At 45.0% G+C, this 20,697-nt stretch overlaps 1 protein-coding gene across 6 annotated transcripts in view; it reads right to left on the bottom strand.

Moving 5' to 3' along the window:
• Positions 1–20,697, bottom strand: part of cpeb3 (cytoplasmic polyadenylation element binding protein 3) — a 77,860-nt gene that overhangs the window by 6,739 nt on the left and 50,424 nt on the right. For all 6 annotated transcript variants that reach the window (XM_014199958.3, XM_014199966.3, XM_014200004.3 and 3 more), the window contains 5 exons: positions 20,401–20,568; positions 19,301–19,390; positions 2,459–2,577; positions 2,118–2,232; positions 1,237–1,418 (listed from right to left, as the gene is read on the bottom strand). In XM_014199958.3, the coding sequence (XP_014055433.1) occupies positions 1,237–1,418; positions 2,118–2,232; positions 2,459–2,577; positions 19,301–19,390; positions 20,401–20,568 (674 nt within the window). The remainder of the gene's footprint in view (positions 1–1,236; positions 1,419–2,117; positions 2,233–2,458; positions 2,578–19,300; positions 19,391–20,400; positions 20,569–20,697) is intronic.

Here is a 20,697-nt window from a genome sequence, read left to right as displayed (position 1 = left end):
TTGGCCTCAGCCAAATATAGGGATCTGGAGAAGAGATTTCTCTCATACCAAATCTCTATGGCTGATAATGAGGGTTTGCAGTGCAGCGATCTCATCTATAGGCCATTACGTGCCTTGTTAGTGGCAGCTAGGTCTAGTGGTCTGGGCCCATATTCAAAAAGCGCCTCAGCGTTAGGGGTGCTGATCTAGGATCAGTTTTACATTTGAAGTAATAATGGCTATGGAGAGAGGGGGAGGGCGGTCCTGATCCTAGATCAGCACTCCTACTGTTGGACACTGTGAATACGGCCCTGGGTCAGACAGTAGAGACATCCCAGGGCAGTAGTCTGAATGAAGACACAGAGGGAGTGTGGAACGAGCAGCCACCACTGAGACGAGCCTCTCTGGGCTGGCAGACGACCAGTCTTGGTTGGTCACAATAGGCCATGCTCTATAGGGCTAGCTCGCTCAAAATAACCCGGCCACGGCTAAAGTGAATATTCATGTATAAGGAAGTCCTATAATTAAACCTTCCCCACGTCTGGGACTTCAAATATCGGTCAGCCCTCCAGCAGCCAAAGGCCAGGGTGATTACACAGCCAACTCTATTCCACAGACCTAACCGGGACTCCCTGTATTGTAGGCTACGCCGAACTGTCGGTTGGATACCAGCATATAATGACAGCTCTTATGTAAAGGGTCTTAAGGAGAGTTAAAGAGTTCAGATACACAGCAGCACGCCATTGGGCTCCCGAACGGCGCAGCGGTCTAAGGCACCGCATCTCAGTGCTAGAGGCGTCACTACAGTCCCTGGTTTGAATCCAGGCTGCGTCACATCCGGCCGTGATTGGGAGTCTCATAGGGCGGCACACAATTGGCCCAGCGTCGTCCGGGTTTGGCCGGGGGTAGGCAGTCATTGTAAATAACAATTGGTTCTTAACGGACTTGCCTAGTTAAATAATAAAATAAGAGTCTACACTAGGCCCTACTGGGAGGTTACACTAGGGTCGTGTTCATTCGGCACCAAACGGAAGAAAACTGACAAACAGGGAGGGACTACCTGGACTTGTCCAATGAGAAACACTCCTTTTTGTTCCCTGTTGCAAAACCTTTTCTGCTGCGCGCCCTAACGGACACAACCCAGTCATTCTTCATCTGATAAAGATATCTCCCTTGTTATCCAACTTTTAGGGCAACTCCTGGAGCACTATTGCTACGGAGACAGACATTCTGAATACAGTGTTTGTTCTCACTCACCCGTTTGTCAATGTCGTTGTGCTGCAACTGAACAAATCGGGCGCTGATGGCGGCGATGTAGCTCTGCTGATTGGAGAAGGCCACACGGCCCGCCCCCTTGGGGTACTTGAGCTCCGGGTCAGTGTCAATGCCGGCGTAGCACACACCCCCATACAGCCTGTCCATGATCATAGCTAGTTCCACTAGAGAGAGAGAGAGAGAGAGAGAGAGAGAGAGAGGATGTGAGAGAGAGAGAGGATGTGAGAGAGAGAGAGAGAGAGAGAGAGAGAGAGAGAGAGAGAGAGAGAGAGGATGTGAGAGAGAGAGAGTATGTGTGAGAGAGAGAGAGAGAGAGAGAGAGAGAGAGAGAGAGGAGAGAGAGGATGTGAGAGAGAGAGAGAGTATGTGTGAGAGAGAGAGAGTATGTGTGAGAGAGAGAGAGAGAGAGAGAGAGAGAGAGAGAGAGAGAGAGAGAATGTTATGACTGCATGCCTCTAGTTTCTCTAATGAAACTGTAGGAAAAAAGTGGAAATTCATATTTTTTATGAGACAAACCGAATGATGCGACTTGAATAACATTCTTTGCCAATAACATTGTCCCGTGAGTGTGCATTACAGTAGTCGCCTTTGACTGTTGATATAACTAGGTCACATAGCAGACAGCCAGTCAGTGATGTTGGTCCCAAGCACAGAAACACTGAACCACCTAATGGGCCTTGCTTGAATACTTTACATGACCACCAGTTAGCGAACTGCCTGGAAACAACGTGGATCGCCTTCTCACTGGCAAAACTGTATTTTTGATTACAGCCTGTAGAGACCACAGTCTACGCCAGTCGATCTTACACAGAACATCCACCAACCTATCCACTGATCTACATCCGTTTTGACCAATCCCCTACCTGCACGTAGAGGCCGGGGCACGCCCCCCACAAATATAGTCTTGCGGGGGTCCAGCGGTTGGGAGCCATCCATCACAAAGTCACTGTCACTCAGGTTCCAGGGGCGGATTTGGACCTGGGAAAAAAAAGAAATACATCATTAATTAAGTCATGTGTCTGACGAGAAATCCACACTTACACCCAACCGGAACCAAACTGCCTTGCTTAATTTCCTTCCAAGCCCAGTTAGAGCAACTATGGTGAATGTAGAACCAGACTGGACCAGTACAGGTCGGCTTGTCTCGGTTTAGAAGTGTGAAAAGGGTATTACAGTACAGTACAGTACTGCTGCATTCACTGACTGGTTTGTCCTTGATAGTGGGGCTGGAGACACAAAGGTAAAGCTTCCCGTCCTCCTCGATGCAGGCGTCAATCAGGGCCTGGACAGAGGTCTCCTCTTGGAACAGCAAGAAGGCATAGCCTGGGAGAAGAGAGAGAAGAGTTTTTAGACTAAAGAAAAAATATATATATCCCGCTCACAGTGAGTACACTGTGTACTGTCTAAACCTGAACCATGGAATGCAGTACCTTTCAGCCTAAAAGCTCAAATCAAGTCTGTTCAGTTTCAGTACGAAAAAGAAAAGTACCGTGCAAAATGTAATCTAATACTCTCCAAATCATTTTGGAAAAGTTACGGTGCTCAAAGATTTGCTCCTGTGGGATGATGAGGTCTGGCTTTGCGGCAGAGAGAGATACAGAGAGAAAGGGAGGAGAGGGCTTGTCAGTGTGCATTGTTAAATAATCTAATATTGAAAAGGGAGGAGAGGCGAGAGTTGGCCTAGGGTCAAGGCCATTCTGTCAGTTAGGGAGAGTTGGGAAGTTAACTAGGGTCATGCCTATTCCGTAATTGAGAGTACGGGAGTCAGCTAGCTTCACACGAGTAGCAGTCTCATAGCTGTGTCCAACTATTCTTCTGGTATTAGCATATGATATGGAAACAATACAGTATCAATTGTGTGAACAGAGTGAACAAAAGATCATGAGAAAACACAACGGAACAAGACAATGATGACACATGTATGGTAGACAAAGTATCACAGGGGTATTCCATTCAGTGGAACAGAGTACATTTGCAGCAACTAATAGGCTAGCACCGACCAGAGCCATACAAGTAGCATGTATCTCCACCTCTGAAGCACATGAGTTGACGTATCCTTAACTAGAGGGCCGTGGTCATGTGAGCAAAACTGTGGAGCCACCAGGGACGTGATGTGGGAACCTGAGCCATAAAGCAGAGCAGGCAGCAGAGTGGAGGGAGGGAGGGAGGCCGGGCCCACACGCAGACAGGACGTACATTTATGGTGCAGAAGGCTGCCAGAGGCGCCTCCTGCCACTGCGTGCGCTTTCTGGTGTCAGCTGACTGTGAAGGGGCTACTGCTTTTAGGCGTATATATGCGGGACACAGAGCGCCTGGCCGAGGAATGGAGTGGCAACTAGGGGGACAGAGAGATGTGCAACTGTCACGTTTTACTCTCAGACATTCCTCAAAGGGACTGCTGCTGCGGAGTGTGTATGTGTGAGAGAGAGTCTGTGCAAATGAAGGTGTGTGTGTGTATGTGTATCAAAGAACGTATACAGGAACGACAGTATATATGTTCAAGTCCATGCATGTCACCACGAGGGCTACGTCAAGCATTTCCACTCCCCAGTCCTCTAGCCTTTCTCACTGAGCCCCGGCAGTGCTTAGTCATAATCATCATCATCATTACACACACACACACCTGAGTGGAGCGTGTGTGTCTATGGTCCTTCAGTGAGTTCACAACCAGCACTCGCTGTCCACCTCTCCAGCACAACCATGCCCTTCAAAAGGGGACTTAGTGCCTCTGATGTCTCACACACACACACACACGTCAGTGACAACATGTTCCTCCCAGGGTAGTACCCCCTTCTCTGTCCCTGGCCCCATCTGCCTGCGTCACAACAGATGAGTCCGTGTGCATCACACTCGCCATGAGCAAAACAGGAGGCACCAGAATTCAATGCTGCTATATGTCAGCACAAGGCTGTTTTCAGTACATCAGGAGGACTAAAAACAAGGCAACAGTAAACATGTCGTCCCCCACAAGTGATGCAGCGCCACCGCTTGGGCCAATTGAGATATCCCGTGTAAGTAATAAGTTTCCGTTATCGTGTGTGACCCATTAAACTGGCCAGATACTCAAGTGGCCACTAACATCTAAAATAAATGTCTTCCAAAATGGAAGGCAGTTAGCCTGGGTACCAATCTCTAACTAATCCACTTCCTGTACTCCATGTCATGTGCCAAAAGACTCTTTGGAAGCGGCAAGGAATGGAATGTTAGCTGAAGAGACTGATACTCAGACCATTCTAGCCAATGAGAAGGCAGATACGAGTGTGAACAACAGGGACAACTCTGATATAAAGTGCACTACGAAACTTCTATTCGATCAAATAAGCCACACGTAGCAAATAAGCCACACGTAGCAAATAAGCCACACGTAGCAAATAAGCCACACGTAGCAAATAAGCCACACGTAGCAAATAAGCCACACGTAGCAAATAAGCCATTACATTATTTGTTAACCAAATTAACCAAAACCAAATTCGACACTCTCTCATTGACATCCATACAAAACAAATCCGAAAAAACGCCACCTACAGATTTTGGCCCAGTTATCACTCTTGCTTTGCCTCTTCCTCCCTAGTGTGACTCACACATTCCAGTTAATTACTACAGCTCCCGCCTTGGGCCAATCAGTGTCATTTTGTAAATGCCGGATCTTTATGGCATCCTTCACCCAAGTTTTGTCAAAATCGTGCCGGTGCTGTCTGAGATATCGTGTGACTAACGTACGGACGGACGGAAACCGATCCACAGTCCCCTAACAGATTTCATCGCAGGGGACAAAAAAACAAAAAAAAACACAGGAGGAGGAACTTCAGGCATCACAAGACGTGTCAAAACGTTGTGGAAAAAATGACTTGAAGACAGACATCTAAGGAAAAGGATTGCAAACAAGACACAAGGCCTATGATTCTCCTGTAAGTGGACATTTCAAAGTAAACACACCACCAGGTGGAATGGTTCATTTGCAAACTGGCAGTAGTCCAGCCTGGCTGCACACTTAAACACTCACTTAGTAAATCACCCTGACCAATGAACCACATTTCCCAGGCCACAACCATAACACAACCACTAAATGACTAGTCCATCTGTGTGTCTCTGCTATTGGTTAACTAAGACTCCGACTCCTCCTGGGCCCAACATGGGGAAAATCTAAGACAATCAGGATAATGGAAACAGGCTGGTGTGCCCAATGTGCCTCGTCCATAAACTCAGAATAGAAAAAAAAAACACATTAAATGAAGAGGGTGTCATCGGGTCGGGAATCATGTGGTTTAAGCACTGAGAGAGAGAGACTGCGTGCTGCAGTCTTCGGAAACGGCAGCGACAGCCACAGGCCACAGTCAGGGAAAGGAACAGCGTGTTCTGTCCCGGAGCAAGAGTGTGCGAGAGAGAGAGAGAGAGAGAGAGAGAGCGAGATCGCGAGCGACGGAGAGAGAGAGGCGAGATCGCGAGCGACAGAGAGAGAGAGAGAGAGAATGGTGCGTGTATGGAGGAGAGAAATAGGGGAAGAGACGTCGGTGAAGGAAAATAACGGGTTGGTCGGTCGACTGGCAGAGTTAGGGGTTACACAGTTGAGGGAAGGGGCTAGCCTAGCCGAGCCGCTAAATGAAGGAGGCAGTTCTTGGCTTTCACAGTGAGTACAGTGTTCACTTCCTTGTTAGAGTCAAAGCACCGTATAGGATTAACTTCTGTCACCTTTTAGCAACTGTTAGGATCACATTCAACAAGCGGAATAGGCACACACACACTTCGCTATTAGGATGGGTGCCATCATGTGCAATCGCACTGTCACCCCCCCCCCCCCCGTGGTGGATTTAAAAGCATAGGATTGGTGTAAACATTAGGTGGGAGGCAAGTTCCACCATTATTAATAAATCCATGAGAGAAAATATGCAAGCGCACAGTTGAGAAGGGGAATGGGGCCAGACAGGCAGGCAAGCCTTCCGCAGTGCAGGGGCTTAGTAAACCAGAGGAGGAGGAGAGGAGAGCACAGATCTGCAGTGGCTCGTGCCTGAGATTTATAAAGCTTTACTGCGGAGCTCCCGACTGCGCCAAGGGAGTAAAGGAAAACATACGGCCAGGCAGAGTTTTGGACTGTAAAGGAATTGTGTTTACAGATAAACGACAGGTCTGGTTACGTCATGGTCCTCCAGCCAACAAAATGACCTCAGACATGAACATCTCTTTCCCTCAGCGACGGCCAACACTGTGTCAAACAGCTACACATGACCTCACAAACAAGCCACTCTAATTTCACACCTTGACTCAAAAACTTCCAAGACTCTTCCGACGATGGCCAATTTACCTAACAAACAGTGACTTGCACAGCGCGTCCACTATGGCTCTCCAACTAAAATTCAGCCTAAAACTTCCCTCACAAATCAATAGCCGCCATCATTTCAGCTTCCGACAATCAAAGTTTAAATGATGACAAAGTTTCAAGAGGTGAGACTCATTTCAAAGTATGGTTCAAGTTTATGCGTCTGTTGATTTAATAGGGTAACAATTTATCAAGGCTAATGTTTCCTGATTCAGGAACTTGTTTCTTTCCAGATTTACAGCGCCAAGAGAGGGGTGCGGACCACGACACTGCAGACTGGTCTGGCCCGTATTCATAAAGCATCTCAGAGTAAGAGTTCTGATCTAGGAGCAGGTCCCCACTGTCGTATTTAGTATGCTCTGAAAGGTAAAACGGATCCTAGAGCAGGACCTACTCTGAGAACCTTGATGGATATGGGCCCAGGACTAGTAGAGAATAAAATCAGTGAGACCCATCTGTGAAGGGTGGAAAGCAGACTCTGGCAAAGCTCTCTCACAGCTCATCATCAAAATCCTCCCATAGAAAGCAGTCCCTTCCCAGTCTGGAAGCGGTCTCAAGTCTCAACTGACCATGCCTGAAACCTACAGCAGAGCTGCGCTGCTACACAGTATATCCTAAAAACAGAAAGGAGGAAAGAAGGGAGAAGGACATGGAGGAGAAGAGGAATGAAGAGAGGAAGAGAGATGCAAAGCTGCCCTAGCACTGCCTAGTCAAAGTCTACACAACCCTTGCAGTCTTCACATTTGCCTTAAAAATTCTACCTAAAAAAGGGACTAAATTAGATTTTTCCCTACCAATCTACTCCACATTTTGAAAGTGAAAGAAAAGTTTAACTGTTTCTTCTTGAAAAACATGTTGAATAACAACATAAATGTGCACCTTCTCAGATGGGGCGGCAGGTAGCCTAGGTAAAAATCTGTCATTCTGCCCCTGAACAAGGCAGTTAACCCATTGTTCCTAGGCTGTCATTGAAAATAAGAATTTGTTCTTAACTGACTTGCCTAGTTAAATAAAGGTAAAATAATAAAAAAAGATAAGTGATCATATTTTATGTAAAATTAAGATATTAATGTGCCTTCAGAAAGTATTCACACCCCTTTTTTCACCACATTTTTGTTGTGTTACAGCCTGAATTTAAAATTGATTAAAGTGCCAAAAAAAGTGTCACTCACCTACACACAATATCCCATAATGTGAAAGTGGAATTATGTTTTTAGAAAAAATTCAAAATTAATTAAAAATGAAAAGCTGAAATGTCTTGAGTCAATATGTATTCATCCCTTCGTTATGGCAACCCTAAATAAGTTCAGGAGTAAACATTTGCTTAACAAGTCACATAATAAGTCGTTTAAAAAAATGTATGACCCCACTCATTTATGAACCCCACACATACAATTAACTGTAAGGTCCCTCAGTCAAGCAGTAAACACAGATTCAACCAAAGACCAGGGAGGTTTTCCAATACCTTGCAAAAAAAAGCAGACATTTAACATCTCTGAGCATGGTGAAGTTATGAATTATGGTGTATCAACACACCCAGTCAGTACAAAGATACAGACGTCCTTCCTAACTCAGTTGCCGGTAGAGGGATTTCACCGTGAGGCCAAGGGTGACTTTAAAACAGTTATGGAGTTTAATGGCTGTGACAGGAGAAAACAGAGGATGGATCAACAACATTGTAGCTACTCCCCTATACAAACCTAATTGACAGAGTGAAAAGGAAGCCCGTACAGAATAAAAAATATTCCAAAAACATGCATCCTGTTTGCAACAAGGGACTAAAGTAATACTGCAAAACATGTGGCAAAGCAATTAACTTTTTGTCCTGACTACAAAGTGTTAAGTTTGGGGCAAATCCAATAACACACATTACTGAGTACCAATCTCCATATTTTCAAGCACAGTGGTGGCTGCATCATGTTATGGGTATGCTTGTAATTGTTAAGGCCTGGGGAGTTTTCCAGGATAAAAAATAAAATAACAGAATGGAGCTAAGCACAGACAAAATCCTAGAGGAAAACCTGGTTTAGTCTGCTTTCCACCAGATACTTGGAGATGAATTCACCTTTCAGCAGGACAATAACCTAAAACACAAGGCCAAATATACACTGGAGTTGCTTACCAAGAAGACAGTGAATGTTCCTGAGTTGCCGAGTTACAGTTTTGACTTAAATCTACTTGAAAATCTATGGCAAGACCTGAAAATGGTTGTCTAGCAATGATCAACAACCAATTTGACAGAGCTTAAAGAATTTAGAAAATAATCAAATGGGCAAATGCTGCACAATCCAGTTGTGGAAAGCTCTTAAAAGAATTACCCAGAAAGACTTACAGCTGTAATCGCTGACAAAGGTGATTCTAACATGTATTGACTCAGGGGTGTGAATACTTATGTAAATCAAATATTTATGCATTTCATTTTCAATAAATAACATTTTATTTAAATCTACAAACATGTTTTCATTTTGTCATTATGGGATATTGTGTGTAGATGGAGGGGGAAAATCTATTTAATCCATGTTGAATTCAGGCTGTAACACAAAATGTGGAATAAAGTCAAGGGGTATGAATACTTTCTGAAGGCACAGTATAAGCACATGCTAGCAGTCATGCCTGCATGTCAAAGTCACACAGTGGCAACATAAGGCAACATAACTTGGTGAAGTAGAACAAGAGATTTCAGGGATTCACAGCATACATGTTTAAATGCATTTACTGTTAAATGAACCTTGCATTTTTATACATAGATGCCATTTTTTGTAAATTTGACATTTTTCCTCAGCTGGGCGTAACCATTTACACTTAGGTGGGAATTGGCCTATATAGAGAGAGCTAGAGTTAAATGTTTACTTTATGAAAATAATGGGCATAATCATGGTAGCAATTGAAAGGGAACAGTTTTGAGGTTCTGAGAAAAATTATTAGACAAAAAGGTGAGGACATAACAGTTCACCTGACAAGACAATCCAAACATAAATAAATATGTTGATTTTATGTGAATTTTACATTGTGTACTTTTAGCCGCATTTGTTGATAATAAAATCTGAAAATACTCTGGATATATCCAGTAACACAATAAGAATATTCCTGGAAAAAGTGGGACAGGTGCAACATAAGACAAAAAATGTACAAGGTTTTGAGTGAGAGGACTAACAGGTCTCTCCAAGTGGTCACACCTCTCTAAAGTGTGCACAGTTCCTAAGTCATTTCAATGCACTTTAATGACTCAAAGAAGAGTCATCAACTATAAGGTGCTTTGTTGAGCTCTCCTAGCAATGCCGTTGAGGAACCAGAGCAAGCACACTTGTAGTTATGTTTGGAACACAACCCTGCATCCCCACTCTCACACAACGACTAGTTTACGCAACCCAAAAACGGCCCAGTATAAATCACAATCTGAGTCAGGTGGGCATAATTTGAAAGCCTGTTCAGTCAACATGACTAGCTAAGTTATAAAATATGATATTACAGTGTTAAGCTTTCATAATGCAATTCAGGGAAACGGATCATAACTTCGGCGCACATAGAAAGGAGTCATGAGTGCATTCAGGTGCCGAGGTAAATTTTCTTCACAATAGACAAACAGACTCATTCTGTTCAGAAAAGCCAGGGGTATGACGCCATGTCATCTTGTACCTGTACCTCAAAACAAAGTGCTCATAAATGTTGACACTGTATATTACATAGGTTTTATGCACAATTAGACTCACAGGTGTTTGGCTTGCTTGTATGACATCAAAGCAGTATTGATTCTGATTCTCAATGACTCATCTTTCAGAATACATAGAGTCATCTTTATTTACAGCATTTCCCTCACTCAGACAACACATTTCCAAAAGATGCCCAAATTACTGGGAGGGATGGGGGCAACTTCTTGTTGTGTGCGGTGCTCAAGTTCAGAACGGCTGTCAGCCAAAACCCATACAGAGCTGGGAAGCGCAGAACCAGAGCTCTGACGTCATGTATAGCATGTTACTGTACAGCCACTGTGTTCCAATTGAGATATTGAGATGTTTATCAGTGCCCAAATTGGCCATTTTCAACCTGTATACAGGTACGAGGGTTAAAGGGTACTGTAGAACAAAAAGCACCATCTATACAGAATATGGCAATAAATAAATATTATTCAATTTGATCAAAACTAACTTTGCATAATATCGTAGTCTACACAGTGTACAAAACATTAAGAACACTTTCCTAATATTGAGTCGCACTCCCCCTTTTCTGTCAGAACAGCCTAAATTCATCAGGGTATGGACTCTATAAGGTGTTGAAAGCGTTCCACAGGGATGCTGGCCCATGTTGATTCCAATGCTTCCCACAGTTGTGTCAAGTTGGCTGGATGTCCTTTGGTTGGCGGACCATTCTTGATACACACAGGAAACTGTTGAGCGTGGAGAAACCCAGCAGCGTTGCAGTTCTTGACACAAACTGGTGCGCCTGGCACCTTCTACCATACCCCGTTCAAAGGCACTTAAATATTTTGTCTTGCTCATTCACCCTCTGAATGGCACACATACACAATCCATGTCTCAATTGTCTCAAGGCTTAAAAATCATTCTTTAAACCTGTCTCCACCCCTTCATCTACACTGAGTGAAGCTGATTTAACAAGTGACATCAATAGCTTTCACTTGAAATCACCTGGTCAGTCTCTCATGGAATGAGCTGGTGTTCATAATGTTTTGTACACTCAGTGTATATTTATACCCAAAACCATTGCTTTCCAAATATTTTATGAGTAGGCTTTCCTATTGTCTTTTTTTTTTACTATAAATCACTGTTGTTCCAATTAAGCCCAGTATGCTCCTATTTTTAAGCCCAGTATGCTCCTATTTTTAAGCCAGTATGCTCCTATTTTTAAGCCCAGTATGCTCCTATCAAGCCCAGTATGCTCCTATCAAGCCCAGTATGCTCCTATCAAGCCCAGTATGCTCCTATCAAGCCCAGTATGCTCCTATCAAGCCCAGTATGCTCCTATCAAGCCCAGTATGCTCCTATCAAGCCCAGTATGCTCCTATTAAAACCAGTATGGCTCCTATTAAGCCCAGTATGCTATTGTCATATTGTTGTCCTTCATTCATCAAGGTGATTCAGTTTTTTTTGTCCACCACTTGTACCTTTGTAATACAGTAGAGAGGGAGATTTGAAATGGTCTTCAGATTGGCTTTAGGAAGACGAGTTTAAATAATTAACAAGAATATCAGTACAGCAAATGTGAATCACCTTTCAGATAATTAATTGAAATTGTGTGTGTTACAGTCTGTGTGCATGGCTTCTTATCCAGAGGATCAGTGTGTGTTACAGTCTGTGTACATGGCTTCTTATCCAGAGGATCAGTGTGTGTTACAGTCTGTGTACATGGCCTCTTATCCAGAGGGCCAGTGTGTGTTACAGTCTGTGTGTTACAGTCTGTGTACATGGCCTCTTATCCAGAGGATCAGGGTGTGTTACAGTCTGTGTACATGGCTTCTTATCCAGAGGATCAGGGTGTGTTACAGTCTGTGTACATGGCCTCTTATCCAGAGGATCAGGGTGTGTTACAGTCTGTGTGCATGGCTTCTTATCCAGAGGATCAGTGTGTGTTACAGTCTGTGTGTTACAGTCTGTGTACATGGCTTCTTATCCAGAGGGCCAGTGTGTGTTACAGTCTGTGTGCATGGCTTCTTATCCAGAAGGTCAGTGTGTCTTACAGTCTGTGTGTTACAGTCTGTGTACATGGCTTCTTATCCAGAGGGCCAGTGTGTGTTACAGTCTGTGTACATGGCTTCTTATCCAGAGGATCAGTGTGTGTTACAGTCTGTGTGTTACAGTCTGTGTACATGGCTTCTTATCCAGAGGGTCAGTGTGTGTTACAGTCTGTGAGCATGGCTTCTTATCCACAGAAGGCTGGTGTCGGTGCAGGGTTTTGTTCTAACCAAGCAGTAACACACCTGATTAAGGTCTTGATTAAAGTCTATGATTGTCTATGGTTGTCAAAGAACAGAAGCCTAAGTCCACATAGATCTCCACTTAGATCTTGTTATGTTATGAGTGCTACTTTCATGATGAATAGTAATGATCAGTTTATTTCAATAACTTCAGGGGTGATTCATATAATACAATTTTACATAAGAAATGTCAGTTTGTAAATTTTGAACATTTGGAAATTAATAAAAATGTTATATTTCATTTGGAACACCCATGGACACCTATGGGCTTAAAGGGTACATTCAGTACCCATTAAGCCCAGTCCAGACTTTTCACGTTTTATCAAATATTTATTTCTTAGAATAAAAAAAATAAATAAAAGTAGTCAAAAACTTCGAGAGAATAATCTTTGATTTTATATGTTAGAAATGTCTAAACTTAGATTTGGGGGGGCTTAATAAGTACACTTACACTAATCCATTTTTAGGTAACATTTTTAAGGCAGCAAAATGTAAAGAAATGTGCAAGGGGTATTTAGACTAGTACCACCCCATTTATGAAAATGGTTAACTCCTACAGACAGTGAGTCACGTGGCCGTGGCTTGCTCTATAAAGCAGGCTGACATCGAGGCATTCAGTTACTGTTCGATTGAATGTCAGAATGGGTAAAACTAATGACCTAAGCGACTGAGTGTGGTATGATCGTCGGTGCCAGGCTCGCCGGTTCCAATATCTCAGAAAGGCCGGCCTCCTGGGCTTTTCACGCACGACAGTGTCTAGGGTTTACAGAGAATGGAGCGACAAACAAAAACCATCCAGTCAGTGGCAGTCCTGTGGGTGAAAACAGCTCGTTGATGAGAGAGGTCAAAGGAGAATAGCAAGAATCGCGCAAGCTAACAGGCAGGCCACAAACAGATAAATAACGGCGCAGTACAACAGTGGTGTTCAGAACGGCATCTCAGAACGCACAATTCGCCAGTCCTTGTCACGGATAGGCTATTGCAGCAGACCACAACGGGTTCCACACCGATCAGCTAAAAACAAGAAGAAGCGGCTCTAGGGTGTAGGTGATCACCAACACTGCACAACTGAAGAGAGAAAAAAAACATTGCCTGGTCCGACGAATCCAGGTTCCTGTTGCTTCATGCTGATGGCAGAGTCAGGATTTGGCGTAAACAGCATGAGTCCATGGTCCCATCCTGCCTGGTGTCAACGGTACAGGCTGGTGGCGGGCTGTACCTAATAAACTGTCTATATCCTAATCAAATCAAATGTATTGGTCACATACACGTGTTTAGCAGATGTTATTACGGGTGTAGCTAAATGCTTGTGCTTCTAGCTCCGACAGTGCAGCAATATCTAACAGTTTCACAACACATACCCAAAACACACCTAAATCTAAGTAAGGAATGGATTAAGTAAACATATGTCAGAGCGGCATTGGACTAAGATGCAGTGGCATAGTATAGAATACAGTATATACATATGAGATGGGTGATGCAATATTTACACACAATTAAAGTGACTAAGATACCGTAGAATAGTATAGAGTAGAGTTTATTAAAGTGGCTAGTATTTCATTACCTTAAAGTGGACAGTGATTCCTAATTTATGTCTATAGGCAGCAGCCTCTGATGTGCTGGAGATGGCTGTTTAACAGTCAGTGGTGAAGTATAGAATACAATACAGTATATACATACAAAATGGGTGATGCAATATGAACACAATTTAAGAGTGACTAAGATACCGTATAATAGTGTGGAGTGCAGTTTGTACATATGAGATGAGTATTGCTAGGTACAGAGACATTATTAAAGTGGCTAGTGATCCATTTCTAAAAGTGGCCAGTGATTCCTATTCTCTGTCTATAGGCAGCTGCCTCTGATGTGCTCATGATGGCTGTTTAACAGTCGGATGGCCTTGAGATAGAAGCTGTTTTTCAGTCTCTCGGTCCCAGCTTTGATGCACCTGTACTGACCTCACCTTCTGGATGATAGTAGTGTGAACAGGCAGTGGCTCGGGTGGTTGATGTCCTTGATGATCTTTTTGGCCTTCCTGTGACATCGGATGCTGTAGGTGTCCAGGAGGGTGGGAAGATTGCCCACGGTAATGCGTTGGGGAGACTGCACCACCCTCTGGAGAGCGTTGCGGTTGTGGGCCGTAGCCGTAGCAGGCGATGATACAGCCCGACAGGATACTCTCAAACCCTCAACTTTTACAGATGCACATTTTAGGTGTTAAGCCAAATTTCTTTAGCCTCCTGAGGTTGAAGAGGCGCTGTTGCGCCTTCTTCACCACACTGTCTGTGTGGGTGCACCATTTCAGTTTGCCAGCGATGTGTACGCCGAGGAACTTGAAGCTTTCCACCTTCTCCGCTGCGGTCCCATCAATGTGGATGGGGTGGGGGGGGGGGGGGGGTGCACCATCTGCTGTTTCCTGAAGTACACAATCATATCCTTGGTTTTGTTGACGTTGAGTGAGAGGTTGTTTTCCTGGCACCACACTCCCAGAGCCCTCACCTCCTCCCTGTAGGCTGTCTCATTGTTGTTGGTAATCAAGCCTACTACTGTTGTGTCGACTGCAAACTTGATGATTGAGTTGGAGGTGTGCTTGGCCACGCAGTCATGGGTGAACAGGGAGTACAGGAGGGGGCTGAGCACGCACCCTTGTGGGGCCCCTGTGTTGAGGATCAGCGAAGAGGTGTTGTTTCCTACCTTCACCACCTGGTGGCGGCCCGTCAGGAAGTCCAGGACCCAGTTGCACAGGGCGGGGGTTCAGACCTAGGGCCTCATGCTTAATGATGAGCTTGGAGGGTACTATGGTGTTGAATGCTGAGCTATAGTCAATGAACAGCATTCTTACATAGATATGCCTCTTGTCCAGATGGGACAGGGCAGTGTGGTGGCGATTGCATCGTCTGTGGACCTATTGGGGCGGCAAGCAAATTGGAGTGGATCTAGGGTAACAGGTAGGGTGGAGGTGATTTCCTTTTATAATCCGTGATTGTCTGTAGACCCCGCCACATACGTCTCGTGGCTGAGCCGTTGAACTGGGACTCAACTTTGTCCCTATACTGACGTTTAACCTGCTTAATTGCGATGGGAATAAATGCGGTGGTTCGCGCTTTCAGTTTTGCGCCAATGCTCCCATCTATCCACGGTTTCTGGCTGGGGTAGGTTTTAATAGTCACCATGGGTACAACATCTCCTATGCACTTCCTGATAAACTCATTCACCATATCGGTATATACGTGTTATTTTCTGATGCTACTCTGAACATATCCCAGTCCACGTGATCAAAATAATCTTCAAGCGTGGATTCCGATTGGTCAGACCAATGATAGAAAGAGGGAGGGGAGAGATATGGAGGAGAAGGTGGGTGAAGAAGAGAGAGAAACCAGACCAACCACTAAGAGCTGGAACTCTGCCACTGAAAGTAAATAAAATGCACTGCTGACAGCAGCTTACATGATGAGAGGAAGGAGGGAGGGAGGGAGGGAGGGAGGGAGGGAGGGAGGGAGGGAGGGAGGGAGGGAGGGGGAGGGAGGGAGGGAGGGAGGGAGGGAGGGAGGGAGGGAGGGAGGGGAGAAATTAGGGAGGGGGAGAGAGAGACAAATATCTGCTTTCCTAAAACAAATAGGCATGGGAGCGTCACGAGAGCACAGGCAGCTGAGACCAGAGGAGGTGAAACGAAGCTTCACTAATCATCTCAATTTGTGAAGAATCACTCGATGCATCCTCGATCATCCCCCACACATCTTCTCTGTACCATGAGTAAAGAGAGTTAAACCCACCTTAGGGGCGAGGGCACTACCAATGGGGCTCCGGTGGCATCATTAGAGTGGCCTGTGTCTGTCAGACCCCTGGCTCGAGGCTGTGCCCTGTCCTCCTAAGCTAGCCATTGCGTACCTCGCCCCCCTGTAACATGGATAAGCTCCCAGCATCCAGGCTCTGACACAGACACATTATCCTAAAAGCAGCCACTCTAAACCCCAAAGGAGCCCCCTCCCCTTCCTGGCTCATCTCTACCTCCGTGCGGAGCAGACAGAAATAACTTCAGTGGTGTTTGGAGCTCGTCGCCAACGGCGACGCCTGGGGCTGCAGGGCTCAATGAGCAGTTGTGAGCAGCACCGCCGCCATGGCAACCTCATCGGTCAGTGACATCATCCGGCCGACAGACAGACACAGGCAGGCTGAGAGAATGGGACTAAGCCCAACATGGGACACGTACTAGGAAGTAGAGGTCGAACGATTAATCGGAATGGCCGATTAATTAGGGCCGATTTCAAGTTTTCATAACAAATCGGTAATCGGTATTTTTAGCCGCCGATTTGACGAATTTTTTTTCTTCCCCCACCTTTATTTAACTAGGCAAGTCAGATTAAGAACACATTCTTATTTTCAATGACGGCCTAGGAACGGGGGTTAAAGGCCGTAATTAATTTGCCAGAATTGTACATAATTATGACATAACATTGAAGGTCGTGCAATGTAACAGGAATATTTACACTTAGGGATGCCACCCATTATTCACTGAAAGAAAAAACGTTTCGTTTTCGAAATGATAGTTTCCGGATTCGACCATATTAATGACCAAAGGCTCGTATTTCTGTGTGTTTATTATAATTAAGTCTATGATTTGATATTTGATAGAGCAGTCTGACTGAGCGATGGTAGGCAGCAGCAGGCTCGTAAGCATTCATTCAAACAGCACCTTCGTGCGTTTTGCTAGCAGCTCTTAGCAATTCTTCAAGCATTGTGCTGTTTATGACTTCAAGCCTATCAACCCCAGAGATTAGGCTGGTGTAACCGATGTGAAATGGCTAGCTAGTTAGCGGGTGCACGCTAATAGTGTTTCAAACGTCACTTGCTCTGAGACTTGGGAGTGGTTGTTCCCCTTGCTCTGCATGGGTAACGCTGCTTCGAGGGTGGCTGTTGTCGATGTGTTCCTGGTTCGAGCCCAGGTAGGAGCGAGGAGAGGGACTGAAGCTATACTGTTACACTGGCAATACTAAAGTGCATATAAGAACATCCAATAGTCAAAGGTATATGAAATACAAATGGCATAGAGAGAAATAGTCCTATAATTCCTATAATAACTACAACCTAAAACTTCTTACCTGGGAATATTGAAGACTCATGTTAAAAGGAACCACCAGCTTTCATATGTTCTCATGTTCTGAGCAAGGAACTTAACGTTAGCTTTCTTACATGGCACATATTGCACTTCTACTTTCTTCTCCAACACTTTGTTTTTGCATTATTTAAACCAAATTGAACATGTTTCATTATTTATTTGAGGCTAAATTGATTTTATTGATGTATTATATTAAGTTAAAATAAGTGTTCATTCAGTATTGTTGTAATTGTCATTATTACAAATAAATAAATAATAAATAAATAAAAATCGGGCGATTAATCGGTATCGGTTTTTTGGTCCTCCAATAATCGGTATCGGCGTTGAAAAATCATAATCGGCCGACCTCTACTAGGAAGTATAGGAACAGTGCAGTGGCCCGTGAATGGACCTCAGGCCTGTCCATCAGGGATAACTACCTATCTGGCCCCGGGCTTGCAACTGATCCCAGTTCAGCCCGTAGATAGGCCCTGCCCTTCGCGTGGCCTGGAAGCCACAACATGAGTTATCCTCATCTCCCAAACCAAAAAGAAGAGTTTCATAATTGTACAGAGACACATAGCTGCTCATTTTAATGTGGCACAAGACGGAACAAAGTGACTACCATCTTCCATTAGGTCAGCTTGGAACCACTTTTAATATGGGGAGAGATTGATGACCACTTGATGGGAATAGCACATCTGCGAAGCAACCGTTACAGCGCATGAAAGGATAGGACACACACACACACACACACTAACACACACACATCTCCTGCTAAGAACTTTGCCACTTAACTCTTTCAACCACTATAACCTGCAGAGTTCAAACCGCAGAATTAGGAAGACAGTGTAAACAAGGGATTTCAGCCACTCTCACATGGCATCCATGTTTTCAAGAGGTAGATACGTACGTGGCCCATTACAACATCAATACACATGGGCGAGTACAACACGAGGTCGTGGTTTCCTTGTGGCTAACCAAGTCTTCCCTCCCTCCCTTACAAGGAATCCTACGGCCCTCAAGCGTAACTCATTCCCCTAAAAGGATGCTGCATTTTTCCACTTCTGAGCTTCGGAATAGAGAGCCGAGGACTATTGAAAATAAAAAAAAGTTTATCATCCCAAAAAACTGGGAAATTGAAAATGAGAGAGGGAAGAAACTGGCAGTTTACACAGCTGTAGCATATTACCATCTGCCTGAGGAATGTCAGCTATTTCTGCTTTAATAGTTTCCCTAATATGACACAGAAAAGTGTCTGAGTGTGTGTGTGTGTGTGTGATGGGCCAGCGGAGTGATGTGATACAGGCACAGGGCCTGAAAGGAAGGGCCTTCTCCGCTATGGTCACCTGTCCAAATGAAACCGAAGAGGGCGGGGGGGGGGGGGGGGGGGGGGGGGGGCAGGAGAAAGCCTTTGCACTCTCCAGGTATTAAACAGAAAAACATTGTGCTCTGGGACCTTCAGGAGCCTGTGGTGCGAGACCAGAGCGGGGCTGTGTGTGTGTTTCTATCCCTGAGATAGCAGTAGGGGGCCATATTAATAAACAGATGCCTCGAGACGCCCTGACCCTGGAATTCTGGGTAACGTAAACCTTCGCAAACAACCTTTGCCTTAGCAGCACAGCATGATCATGACTGTACAATAACACCTGTTACTGTGGACTGAGGTCTGCTATTTTACAGACCGGTGTGACGAAACTGTTCTTACCTTTAGGTGGGAAGTAGGACTTGCTCTCGGCTTTGTGGGGCCAATCCACCACCAGGTGTCCATAGCGACGGAAGCTGTTGGTGATCTCATCTACAGAAAAAAAGATGAATGAAAAACAACATGTCAACTCAGTCATAGAGCACTTTGCCATGGAAACCATTTGTCTACAAGCAGGCCACCAACGACAACAAAAATGTGTCTACTGTCTACCCTCACTGTATGCTATCAACAAAACCCAGGAAAAGAATGTATTTTTGCTTGTTTTCCAAAATGCTGTCCACTAGTCTACTGCATTAAACACGTCTTCACACTCGAGGCCAGACAGTTTCTGTTCTCACTAGGGTCATTGTACTGTGGAAACCCATAAATATTCCAAGAAGTCATGGGCACGCATTGTTCACAAACTCTGTGTGTGTGTTGTGTTCTATGTGTGTACTAGTATGTGTCTGTATGTATGTATGTATGTATGTGTGTGTGTGTGTGTATATACTAGTGTGTGTTTTGTGCAAGTTTTGTGTTCTGTGTGTGTTTGCGTGTGTGTGTGTATGTCTCATGAAAGCCATATTGAGCAGTGTCACCATTCCAGATTCCCATAGTCCAACTACGCAGTCAGTCAGGCCCTCTTCACACTGTGGGATAACACACTATCACATCCGCTGCCAGACTGACTGCCAGCTCACTGCCTCAAACCCACAGAACATAACCAGTCAGTCCACAGTCCCAGAGAACCAGCTTCGTGACAGATAGCGGCATCCTACAGACACAGAACCAGCCCTTTAGCCCACTGAGCCAGGGGCTACCAGCATCTGTAGACCCTCATCGGGCTTGTAGTATCCTAGCCAGTCCAAAACCCCTACATGTACTAATGTGATGAATGTGCCATGCAGCTGATGGACATTCTATGAGGATATATAGTGATTGTACAGTAAAGTGAAGATCTGGTTGTGTGCTCTTGCCAACTTCCATGTGTGTGTGTGTGTGTGTGGAGATGGGCCAGCGGAGTGATGTGATACAGGCACGGGGCCAGTGACCATAGGGGCTGACAAGACAACCCAAACAGATCTGACAGACAGGCAAGTGCCACTGCCGTCCGTCCGTACCTTCATCTATGTCAGGAGGAAGGCCTCCGACAAACACCTTCCTGGAGTAGCGCTCCATTCTCTCTCCGTTTTGACAGCGCGTGGGCGAGTTCAACCCCGGGGTCAGAGAGGGGTCACCGTGCCCGTCGTCCAGGAAACCGTCCTCGAACGGAAAGAGTGAAGAGCGACCTGGAAAGAGAGAGGTAGTGGGGGGAGGGGGGGGGGGGAGAAATAGAGAGAGACAGGACAAGCAAGAGCAACAGGCAGAAGAAAGAGGGAAAATAGAAGGGCACAGAACGGAAGAGGAGAAGACAGGGA

Source organism: Salmo salar, chromosome 01, assembly GCF_965601325.2.
Source record: "Salmo salar chromosome 01, fSalSal1, whole genome shotgun sequence".
Lineage (NCBI taxonomy): Eukaryota > Metazoa > Chordata > Actinopteri > Salmoniformes > Salmonidae > Salmo > Salmo salar.
Note: the sequence above shows the minus strand (reverse complement) of the source record. Positions and strands in the feature narration are given on the sequence as shown.